The sequence below is a fragment of the Amblyomma mixtum genome, chromosome 2 (genome assembly GCF_055824585.1).
Source record: "Amblyomma mixtum isolate Tamu chromosome 2, ASM5582458v1, whole genome shotgun sequence".
Lineage (NCBI taxonomy): Eukaryota > Metazoa > Arthropoda > Arachnida > Ixodida > Ixodidae > Amblyomma > Amblyomma mixtum.
The window spans coordinates 312,277,472-312,289,917 of NC_143013.1; the positions used below are offsets into that span (position 1 = coordinate 312,277,472).

A 12,446-nucleotide genomic window follows, 5' to 3' on the forward strand; every position below is an offset into this window, starting at 1 on the left:
TGGATATGTTCACGTGGGTGGCATCAGTGGCGTGCTGGGCTGAAGCGCCTAGCGGCGGTTTTCCGCACGTCTGCTTGTCAACAAAACTGCGTGCCATTCAGGCATGGGGTTGGAACCATTTGAACTGTGAGCTGTAGCTAGGTCGAAATGCCTCTCAGCGGCAAACTCAGCACATCTGAAGCGCTACACGAAGTGAAGCCTCTCTGCATACAGCTTTTGAAAAACCAGTCCAAAGAAAATGTAACTATTCTCCGACGCGCTCTCGAGCAACTGTCTGATGACGCCTGTCAGGAGCTCCATCAGTACCTTCTCCTGCCTCTAGCGTTAGTGCTGAAAAAAGAAAACAAGTAAGCAGTGCTAAGTTGTGATTCACGTTGTTCAAAGTGCATTCTGCGATAATGGTCGCGATATAAAAGCGTCAGCGCTGCTCAAGTGATTGCAAATGCCGTGCACCTCAGGCAGAGTAGTTTGTGTGATCTTGTCGTTCTCTGCATAATAAAGCGAGCTTTTATTCGTTTTTTGTCTGTTGCCTTCGAGAATGTGTTCGTGCGTTTTCTTTTATTTTGCCTTGCACCGCTGCTTCTCTGTTTTCCAGATGTGAAACATTGGTTATTGAGACAATTGCTACCATCCGTTTTGTTTTGGAAAAGACATGCGTGAACGACGAAAAACTCTTCAATGATATTTTTCTCCAGTTGCTGATCGTAGTTACCACAGTTAAAGACTCTCTGCAAGGTAATTTTGCGAGCAGTATTTGTCTCCGTGCATTTCTTTCCTTTAAATCAGTTATGTATTGACTTGTGAATTTTTTTTTGCTATGATAGTATCGGCCACAAGTGAAGAGTTGAAACTTGAATTCTGCAGTGCATTAAAAACTCTCGTCAAGAGTGCACTGCCACGGTGAGACCTGTTTCTTTCATTTTATTTTTAGGTTTATGTGAAACCATGGATGTCTCCTAAACTTATGGCCTTTCTGCAGTGTGATTTTACAGTTGTATGACGTGGGCTTCCGTTTGCGCCTGAGCCATGCTGTCACCATTCTTATTCAGCTAGCTGAAAAAGAACGGAACAGACAGCTCCAAGTTGCTTCCATGGAATGCTTAGCTGCACTTGCCTGCAACAACATCGATGGTATGCACACTTCATGCCAGCCATGAACATTTTTGGTCCCACTATTGCTTTAGTGAATCCTCCATCTTGATTCGATATTCAGAAATCTTGCTTTACCTGTACTGCTGACTGAGGTCCGCATTTAGTCACCTTTCTATCACTTGGGTGGATTGCACTTTGCATGAAGCACACCAATTTTTAATTCCCTTTGTGCCAAGAAAACCATGTAAAGTATTGGTATCAGTACTTTTATGGCACTGAAGGAATTTGTCAAGTAATGTTTTGGGCATTGTGTTGCTGCCAAACGTGCGTAAACTCCTGTGGAGTGGAATAATCTGTGTGACTTGATGCAAATGTCTCTCCTGCCATGTTTTGCATGAGTTTTGTCTGATATCATGTGAAGGAAAAGTATGTGCATGTCACGGATGAGTAAATATATGTTGCAACTTGTAATAATGCTTCAGGAAATTTGGTCCTATCACAGTAGCATCCTCTCTCGGAAGGCGTGTCCCTACTATCTTGCGCACTGTGCATACAGCATATATTTTATTTCTCTCTTGACAAATGGTGGAATAAAGCAATGTTTTTGTTTCGTTCTATGGCATTCCAAGCTTTAAGACAAAAATAGAGATGAAAGAAGAATGAACAACTGCAAGCACTGCCTTTTAGCCAATTTTTAATGTGCAAAGTGGTTATTAATGCAACAGCATTAGAGCGGACATTCGGAAGAAAAGCAAAGGTCATGACGTCACACGACAATCAACCAATGAGAGGGAGACACCACTCACCAGATGTCAAGGCATATGATGTGTGAGGGGTTGGTGCAGTGCAGCTGCACATCAGTCGGAGCGTGTGGAAAGTTTCCACTGCTGTGTGGCTGGCACGTTGAGTCTTGTGACAGGGTGCGTGATGTTGCTGTGGAGGTAGAGGAACGGTGAAGGAGCACTTCTCAGTAGTGTTAGCAGTCCGTTTGTGTAAAAGGAAAGAGGCTGCAAGGCGGATATGTGCATAGCGTAAAGGTGCTTCTGGGGTTGCGAAGGGGGGCTGAGTGACTTCTTATGCTATCGTGTTGGGCTTCATAAGGGTTAGTTAGGAGTTCTAAAATATTAACGCGATAGTGTTGAAGCTCCTGTTGTACAGAAAAACCGGCAGCATTGTCAGTGTTGTGAGCGAAAAATCCTTGGAGAAGCAACAAGGTGGGCCGCCTAGGTCATATGACCTTGCGGCATCATCACAACGTGCCCACCGGATTGTGAGCAAACTGACCACAGTGGCGAGGAGCAGCTAAATTAAGGATTGGTCACTTGGGAAGAGCCACCTCGGTTGCACCAGTGGCAGCACCTGCCATCGCAGGGCAGTGGCACATCTCTTAACTATTGCACCACTGCGCCAGGAGTGGTATGATGACCCCCAGGGATCTGTGAATGTAAAGTCCAGAATGGCTAATTCTGCATATATGGGCATTAATTAACCAATGAACGCTATCGCATCATACCCTTAAGGCAGAGAGTAAGTGTCCCCTCCAATTTTTCTTTATATGCATAGCACGGTGTGCAAAATAATGCACAACCATTGTATAAAAATATTATAGGAGAAATCCCCGTGATAAGGCAAAAGTGCTAAGCATGAACACTCTTGTGTCCAAGTTTCTGTTAGTACGAATGTTAGCATCTAGGTAAACAGCTATATGCCCCATTTACATTTCCACTCGTACATGCCACCATCAGTGGCGTAGCCAGAAATTTTGTTCGGGTGGGGCTCATGTTGCAGCGCGGCCTCCTCATAGAATTTGTATAGAGATCAAGCGCAATAATAATAGATGCATTGCCATCGACAATGCCATTGTGTATTAGTTAACGCTGCGCACTGTCTAGGGAAGTGAAATATGTATTTTTTAAATAAAGGAATGTATTCGTATGTTTAAAAATCGTGGCAAACAAAACTGATACCAATGCTTCCATGTTTTTGAGTATTTAATAAATAATAAAATATGACACGAAGTCTAGAGCTATATCAGTCCGATACGAGCAAAGCAGTGCATGCCGCTGATATGAAAAACGTAAAGGCCATGAAATGAGCAAGTAGGGGACAAATATTTGAATGAATCTTTGTTGTTGAAGAACCTTTACATTTTTGTACATATGCAACTGCCAGCGAAAAATCTCAATGACGCTGTCCTTCGTTCCAGTCTACTACGCAGCAGCAGCTGTCACTGGTCATGTATTGCGAGTAATTGCCCCGAAATTTTAGTCGCAACAGCGAGCACATGTACAAACGAGGAGTTCTGCAAAATATGGAAAAATATGTAAAATATAAGAATAGTAAATTAATTGAAGTTCCCGATTTGAAAATCTAAAGTGCCACTTTTGAAATCTCAGTGCAGCTTTCGCGTCAAAAGTTTATGGGAACATTATACCCTCTAAGTTTCCGAATTGAAATGCGTGGCTCCGTATACTCCGCGGCTGTCGCGAGATGCCGCGGTGAGCCCGCTTGCCATCGATAGGCACTTAAAAGCTAGTGCTAGGATGGGGCTCCTTGCGTTACATGACTCCAGGTGCATGGGCGCTGCCACGAAATCCAACCCGATCTTGCAATGTTCACGCCAAAATGTCTTTTCTAGTCTGAAAAAAACATTGTAGGTGACAAAGTCCACTTCCGCCGCCGGTGGTTGTTTTGGTCAGTGGCGCGTGACAGTTCGAAACAATTTCGGGGGGTGGGCAGAAGCCCCATAAGCACCCCCCCCTGGCTATGCCCCTGGCCACCATGAACAAGGTATCAGACCAGACCTGCCACAAAATGCCAACTTTGTAAGAAACCTTGATGTAATAAATGACTGGCGAGACTAGGCTACAGCTTAGTTGAAACATTCAATGAGAGCTGTGATGCCCCTTCATTTTCATGCCCCGTTTCCTTCTCTTTTTTTCTCTTTATCTTTTCCCTCTTCTTCTCTCTCTTTGCTTACCTTTGCTTGCAGATTTCTGCTGCAGCTACAATGGGCTTCAGTTACACAACCTCACTAGGTTGGGGTCCCAGTAACAGCTCTTGCTGTATAACGATGTTCTTCTAACTGAATAAATATTTGTACTTCTCTTCAATAAGGGTGTGAATTGCTTATTGTACTTGCAATCATACCTCTGCCAGCTGTGGTGTCACCACTAACGAGCAATAGAGGCACTTATTCCAATTAAACTATCTTTAGTTGTGCTCATATTTTACATCTAAATGTAGTATTTGGCTGCATATTTGCTTATTGTGCGCATTTAGTTGCAGTACATGTTGGCTTTTTCCAAAACAAATACTAACATGATGCATCGCCTACACCAGTGTTAAAGCAAAAATCTAGATTTTTGTGGCTTAACATGCAACTGGAACTTGTCAATAGGAGTCCAAAATATTTGCTTGCGTTCTCCATTTATTCTTTTGTTAGGCATATTGCTCTCGAAGTACTAGGTGTCACAGTTCTTTTCCATACATAGTGCCAATGTGTAGACAGTGGCATAGTCTGGTTCATTATATATTAAATGGAAAGTAGCGTCACGAAACTCTTGATTGGTCTGATTCTGCCGCTGTTATTTCCCCCTCCAATAATGCCATATCACTCAATGTAGGTTAATAAGTAAAAATGAATAAATAAATTTAATCTTAATGTCAAACTGGCCTGCAGTTGAACTTACAGAAGCATTACTATTCGTCTCCACTAGTGAAACCACAGTTAATAGGGTGAGCTGTCGGACTGCTTAACACATGCCATTTTTCAAACTCGCACTATTGCCATGTCTTCTGTTTCTGTTTCAGATGTCTTCAAGAGTGAAATTCTATTCCAAAAAGTTGGAGATGCATTTGCAGGCTTTTTTCCAGGCATATCTCTTGCACTCACTCGGGTGATACTCAATGCTGAAAACAGGAGTCAGGTGATGTTCAGTGCCAACTGTGTCTAAGTGCATGGCATAACTGTAGTAAGCATAAATTGATTTCCTTGTTTTTGTTTTCAGAATGTCACTGTCCATGCTTTAAAGACATGGGGCCGCATTACTGATATGGTTCTTGGTGATGCATACCTGGAGGCTGCAAGCCCAGATGATGAAGTCGCAAAACTTGATGAGAAAAGTCCTGGTAAGTTGCATTATAGTTTAAGGTTTATTAATTTCGTGGTTCCTAGTTGGCCTTCATCACAGATTTTCTGTACTTTCACATGGAGTGCACCATGCTGTTGTCCAATTACAGGTTGTTTAAAGTACATTCCCAATGAGCACTGAAACTCCATTGGACGTTCAAGGGACGTCCGCCTTCACACGTCCCCAGGATATCCAGGGAAGCTTCAGTGCCCATTGGGTAGTAAGATTCCGCTGGAGGGGAAGGAAAACGGGGAGCTGCTAGCCAAAGTGCATGCCTGAAGTGCTCAGGTGCCCGCAGTAGTTTTCGGAGCACAGAAGCCACCGAAAAGCTTAATTTTTTCTCTGCCTGGAGCCGTGCCCTCATATTGAGGGGTGCACTGCATGAGTTGCACAGGAAAGTGCACAACACATCCTTCAGTTCATGGCTCTGTGGTTTCCATGTTCGGAGAACTTCTACAGATGCCTGTACTGGAGCATTCCACTGAAATGGCCTTTGTGAGCTGCTGATGAGGGCATGTTCCAACTTCATTAACATATTAAATTGGATGAGTGTAAGGTTTATTAAAATGAAGTACAAATCAATCAAAAATGCATAAAAAGTTAGTACAGCTAGAGGTCCCAAAGTAAAACTGACCGGGGGACCTCCCGTCAGAAATACATGGGTATAAGCACACTAGTTTGGCAGAGGAGCTGGACAAAAGGTGTAAATCAAATTGAAACCTGTTAGTATAATTTGTTGCAATGATTAAGTCATACAATAGTTAATGGGCATAATTCTTCAGACAAAAAAACTAAGGCATAAAACGGCAATGCATAAGAGCATGAGAGAGAACACACAAGACATCAAATACCGATGGGCAATGAATAGATGCAGAGGTTATTAAATTGGAAGCAGATACAAAAAATATTCAACATGAGGAACAAATTGACCATTTTCTGTCGGAGCAGGGAACAGGAAATGAGATAACGCAACCTTAGGTATGGCATGAAGTTGCGTGAGTTGATAATAGATGTTTTTTTAGTGAAGTGTAGAAAGCAGGCTGCAAAATTCATCTTTTCTAGTGAGCATGCAGATGAAAGTTCACAAGGAAAGGTGAATTTAGAATGTTCCAACTTATCTTTAAGAGGCAAGTCACTGATTTTCTCTTTGTGTTAGTGAGTTTGCAGTTAACAAGCATTTGTTTGATATAAATTTATGTACTGGTTGCTGCCAGTAGTGTTCAAACTATTACGACTGTATGTTTTTTTTTCAGTTCAGTTCAGTTTTATTTCCTTAGAGGCCTTTATTCAAGGGGGTGTTACGTAAGGGCTGGGCTTACACTTGGAATAAGAAAACAAGTAGCAATTATTATATCATTGAAGATGACCAGTTACACGTTCTTGGAAAGCAGATCACAAAGCGATGAGGATGATGTCATTGCATAGGCAGTTCCAATTTTCAGATATTGGAAAAAAGAATGAAGCAGAAAACGTATAAGTGTGCGATGGCTGGCGTGCAACTTGAGGCAGATGATGGTTTGGTTTGGTTTATGGGGTTTAACGTCCCAAAGCGACTGAGGCTATGAGAGACGCCGTAGTGGAGGGCTCCGGAAATTTCGACCACCTGGGGTTCTTTAACGTGCACTGACATCGCACAGTACACGGGCCTCTAGAATTTCTCCTCCAAAGAAATTCCAGCCGCCGCGGCCGGGATCGAACCCGCGTCTTTCGGGTCAGCAGCCGAGCACCATAACCGCTAAGCCACCGCGGCGGCTGAGGCAGATGAGTGGCACAGTGAGATATCCTTGTTGCGGTTGTGATATACATTGCTTGTTTGAGGGAAGAACAAAAAAACTTGTGATAAAAGGTGAGGCTTGAGATGCGGCGACAAAAGCAGAGGGGTGGCAGTCCGGATGTTACTTTCAAAGATGAAACACTGATGTCATATGAGTATGCATGAATGTGTGAGACGGGTGGCATGATTTCGAACAGCTTTCAGTGCAGTGATTAGATATACTTGATGTAGGCTCCATATGGAAGATTTATATTCTAATTTGGGTTTTATAAGTATCTATACTAGTGATGCAAAACTATCGATAGTACTATCGATACTATCGATAGTAGAAAAGACTATCGATAGTTCTATTGATAGTACTATCCATAGCCGTGTCGATACTACTTGTTATATATAGTACTATAGATACTACAAAATCAACCACGCGTACCCACTGCATCCTAAACTTGGTTTCCCGGATGTGTGGTATGGAGGTTATGGTATGAGTAACTGACAGGGCTTGCCCGTTTTTGCAGCCTACGCGTCACCGAGCTCTGCAGACGTTCCCTACGTAAAGTTGCTGGACAAAATGTTAGCGTGCGAGTGACCTAGTTGTGAAGTACGTGTGCGAAAACCATTTCTGCAGCAGTTGCATCACCAAACCAGCACAACTTGTGCTGTTTGTTCTTTCATCGGCCGCAGTTGCACGTATTTTTCCGAACTGTCCCACTGCACGTTAAAGAACCCCAGCTGGTCAAAATTTACCCGGAGAGTATCGTAAATGTTTTGGTTATATCGCTGGCCAACAAATACATAATATCAATATTGGTGCTATCAATAGTCTTACCATCGACAGCTTCACTATCTATAGTGTTGCTATCGATAGCGGTACTATCGGTAGTAGTACTGTCGATAGCGACACTATCGATAGTAATACTATCGATAGTAGAATCGATAGTATTACTATCGATAGTAGACTATCGATAGTCTATCGATAGTAGCACTATCGATAGTTTTTTACACTATCGATAGTTTCAAAAAAACTATCGATACTATCGATAGTCAATTTTCCGATAGTTTTGCATCACTAATCTATACGCAAGGAACTTTACTTATGGTGGAGCAAGGTGAAGGTGGGCACTTAAGAAAACCTAGTTTTTGTTCGATGCTGAAATGTTGTTACTAATATGAACACTTGTGATAAATTGGAAGAGATGGTGATTCCTAGATATTTATATGATTGAACTGTACTAGCTCAATTGGTGTGTAAGAAACTGAATAATGAAAGTGATAGGGATTTTTACCAGAGAAGGTTTGGTTTATTGGGGTTTAACGTCCCGAAGCAACTCAGGCTATGAGGGGCGCCGTAGTGAAGGGCTCCGGAAATTTCGACCACCTGGTGTTCTTTAACGTGCACTGACATCGCACAGCACACGGGCCTCTGAAATTTCGCCTCCATCGAAACTCGGCCGCCGCAGCCAGGATCGAACCTGCAAAGGACATGAGTTTACATTTAGTAGGATTGAGGAACATTAGCCGTTTATTGCACCAATTTAGTATGCTGTTAGGATCTGTCTGAAGGGTGTATTGATCATGACAATTACTAATGGTGCGGTAAATAACAGAATCACTGGAGTGACAGAATGACAGAACATTTATGTTTGCTAAGTATATTTTTCCAAGAGTAGGATAACAAAGCCTGTTTTTTTTTTTAATACCTTCTCTTTAGGCTCAGTTTGGTGTCATGCATGCATGTAGTCATTAAAGATGTTTTGAATAAGTTGAAGGGTTTGTTCAAAGAAATTTTAATTTTACTGCATAACTATGAAGCTATCTTGTGTGCACACCGCAGTCTTGGTTTGTGATTACTCAGTTAATCTGTTAAAAGGAGTGGGGATGCATATTTTTCAGGCTGTTGGAAGCAATGACTGTGAGGGTTACCGTGGCACCATCTGCTACCTGTGCCTTTTCAGCATGATGGCATGCAATATGTGTTCAGCATGACTGCTTCTCCTCAGTGCTTCTGCCACATCCAGTGTTCTACATTCTGTCTTGTTGCTGTGGCCCATGCAGTGTTAGTAGTTATTACGTTTACTCAAGCACCTTTTGATCTGTGCCACCCAAACACTACTGTGTAGGGGCTGTTAGAAAAATGTTTAATTACAAGAAAGGATAGCAGTCATTACATTGTGATATTCAAGTTCGTAAAGAACTTAAAAATGTATCAAGTCACACCATTAATTCCTTTTTGAGTGGATCAGACAAATGTATGATGCAGATAATTACAAGACTTGGGCCAAATTTTGTACGTTGAGTTTATGAGGAGTGCTAAATATACATCCTTCAAGCTTTTTTAGAAGTGCTTTTTGGCAGATGGCATACATGTACATCGATTGCTTTATGCACGCTTTTGTGGCCAGTTTAGGTGCGCTCTACTCTCTATTTGTTGATCTTGATCTCGACAACCGCTGGTTGTCGTACGCTATTTATAAAGAACTTGATTTTTGTTTTTCTGTTTTTTAATATTTTATTGCTAAGAAGGAGAAAAACTTCAAATTCTGACTAGAGCTGCGTGGATATCTTCTAAGCTCTAGTGTTGTTTGCGACAAAAACCTCAAATCCTGATCAGGTTGGTGAAGCGACTGAATAGCCTTGTGAGGAGTATGTGCACAATGACAGTGATATTACATTACTCCAGGTCCAACTTTTGCTGCAGTTTTGCTTATTGTGGAACGCAGGAACTTTCTTTTTTTAATTAGCAGTTACCTTGGGAAAAGAAGATTGGTGCAGAATGTGCATTCTGTCAAGTGGTGTATTTTCTTTTTTTTTTTTTAATTTCTCTTTGTTTCACTTAATTCTAAAGTGTTATGATTGCTTTTGTTTAGGCTTGATTGATGTGAATATCAAAAATTTTGTGCATTTCACATGCTGTCTGTTCACATCCAATTGCGCAGTCTGTTCCCAGCCAGCTGGCAGCAAAACACTTTTTTTCTTTTTCTTGTGCAGCGGAACAAGTGCCCATCGTCTTCAGAAACAAGGAGTGGGCAGAGTCAACTGCTGAGAAACTGATCATCCTTGTAGACAAGGTGCTGCCTACTCTTCCCCAGTGTGGAGAGAAGGTGAAGATGGCAGCTTTGGATTGGGCACGCACTCTTCTTTTGCAGTGCGGCAGGTGAGTGAGATCAAGGATACTTTGTCGTCCTGGGAAATAAAGGCACTTCACTGTTAGAGGGATCCTTTAGGAAAGGTGCTGTGCACAAAATGAACCTACCCACTTATGAGACCTGAAAAAGTTCCCATGGAGCCAGACGTCTGGATTCGGTTTCACTTTTTGTAAAGTGTCACCAAAGTGGATGCCCCTTGAAGCAGGTAATGTCTATTGAAAAGTGCAGGCAAAGTGCTTTTGAAAGAAAATGAAAAAAATAAACAGCTCAAAAATACTTTTGAGATGTTTTCTTTTTTTTTTTCTTCTTGTTGCCCTTTTTGCTTGCCGCTTGTATTGCACACTACAGATGCTGTCGCTGCATGAACCCTGCCACCTCCTAATTTTTTTTCTGAGGTTATTGGTCACCTCTGCACACCTACACTAGTGAAATGGTGTAAAAACATCAAATTGTTTGAGCCTGACATGTTGATGAGTAGTGAGATGCCTTTTCACTTGTTTGCAAGTGGAATCTACACCTCCTGCTCTTCGGCCGTTGTACCTGTCTCTCTCTTATCCTACTATATGCATTTGAAAGCATTGAGGTTGACCTAGACTCCTTATATTTATGCAGTCACTGAGAACACCCTTGCCATCAGAAAGCATTTCTCAAAGTTGTCTCTCGACATTGAGTGAGCTTGGTTTGATTCAGGCAGGCAGTAATGCTATTTTTCAAGATGGCTTGGAGCTTGAATATCCTGCATTCTGTTTGCTTCTAAGGTCTTTCATCTTTCTAGGCTTAAGATTATCCTTCCAGAAATGGCTGATAGTACAACCAGAACCATTTTTTGTAGGTAGTTGAAAGTTGCTTTTCGACTTGTGACTATCCCGCCGCAGTAGCTCAGTGGTTATAGTGCTCGGCTGCTGACCTGAAAGACACGGGTTCGATCCTAGCTGCGGGAATCGAATTTCAATGGAGGCAAAATTCTAGAGGCACGTTGAAGAACCCAAGGTGATCGAAATTTCCAGAGCCCTTCACTACGCTGTCCTTCATAGCCTGAGTCACTTTGGGACGTTAAACCCCAACCAAACCAAACCAATCGACTTGTGACAGCATTTGAGCTAGCGAGCGTGCGTGCATGTGTGCGTGCACTGGGTGGGCCCAGTCTTGAGCTCTGGAGGCTTCTTAAAACTACCAAGCCAGAAGCCTAGTTATCATCCACCTGAGGGCATGAACTCATGCTGCTGAAAGTGAAACCTGTTCAGCTTTCTAGCTGCAGAAAAATTTCTATGTTAAGTACTGATTGAGGGATTTCATTTGACATTAAATTTTAACTTATTTTGGTATTATGTCACTCGTTTCGTGTTAATCTGCTTAATTAGTGCACAAGTTCTGCTGAGTTCTTGCACCTTTTTAAAAGAAGAAGAATTGAATGCATTTTCACATATTTGTTTGATGAAGTGTTCTAGCATTTTTACGCTGAATACATTATAGTCATGAAGATAGAAGCGGGCTGTCTAGTGTGTATATATGTGTATGTAACAAATTGCTTGTTTCAGTTCTTTTAGCCTCCCAGGAAAATATTTTTGTAGTGGTGTTCTGCACTTGTATTTGAGGAAAGCACTACTTATAAGTTTTGTATTGAATGTCTGTCATTAATTATTATTCTGTACTTTTTTGCATTAATGTTTTGTTAGTCTTCTTTAATATTTGCTAGCTGTGCTTTCTCCTATGTTTTTTGTTTTAAACTGTGATGTGCTTTCTTTTCTGTAGATCGCTGGAGATTTTAGCTCCCTCAGTCCTTCAGATGGTCCTGTCACTGTGTGCTGATGACAGTGAAAGAGTGTCGAGTCAAAGCCACTTAGTGCTTGATGAGGTTGGAAACCAAATGCTGGTTGTGGATTCACTGTCCTTGATTGAGATTCTTGAAGAAGATTTCCACAAAACTTTGAGCAGATTCCCACGGTTGCTGCGCTTGGGAAGTAAGTTCAGCCCTGTCTACTTTTTGTTCTGCTGGAGGATGCCGATGATAAGAGCACTTTTTGAGTAATACTCATGGGAAATAAGCTAGCAACTAGTAGCAGTTGTCTTTCATAATTACATCTGTTCAGAGCACTAATAGCCTTTCCAAGGAGTAACTAAACAACAAAACATGCCAATTCTGTCTTGAGATTACTAGTCTGAAGCCTATAGTTTGCAATAACTTGGAATATTTAATTGAATATCCATCATGCTAGAGGAAATGGTGTCCCATGACATGATTACTAGGTGAATATTTATGCATCAAAATTGAAAAAATAAAACGCATATTTTATGCCACCTATT

At 41.8% G+C, this 12,446-nt stretch overlaps 1 protein-coding gene across 3 annotated transcripts in view; it reads left to right on the forward strand.

The window, feature by feature from the left end:
* The first annotated feature begins 54 nt into the window (after nucleotides 1–54).
* The window catches only part of Tti1 (Telo2 interacting protein 1), a 43,438-nt gene continuing 31,046 nt past the window's right edge, over nucleotides 55–12,446 (forward strand). For 2 of the 3 annotated variants that reach the window (XM_089575008.1, XM_089575009.1), the window contains exons 1-8: nucleotides 55–347; nucleotides 596–735; nucleotides 825–900; nucleotides 980–1,131; nucleotides 4,906–5,021; nucleotides 5,103–5,223; nucleotides 9,985–10,150; nucleotides 11,895–12,103. In XM_089575008.1, the coding sequence (XP_089431134.1) occupies nucleotides 148–347; nucleotides 596–735; nucleotides 825–900; nucleotides 980–1,131; nucleotides 4,906–5,021; nucleotides 5,103–5,223; nucleotides 9,985–10,150; nucleotides 11,895–12,103 (1,180 nt within the window). In that variant the 5' untranslated portion in view covers nucleotides 55–147. Of the gene's footprint in view, nucleotides 348–595; nucleotides 736–824; nucleotides 901–979; nucleotides 1,132–4,905; nucleotides 5,022–5,102; nucleotides 5,224–9,984; nucleotides 10,151–11,894; nucleotides 12,104–12,446 lie in introns of those variants that run through there. The other variant, XM_089575010.1, reaches the window with a different exon arrangement.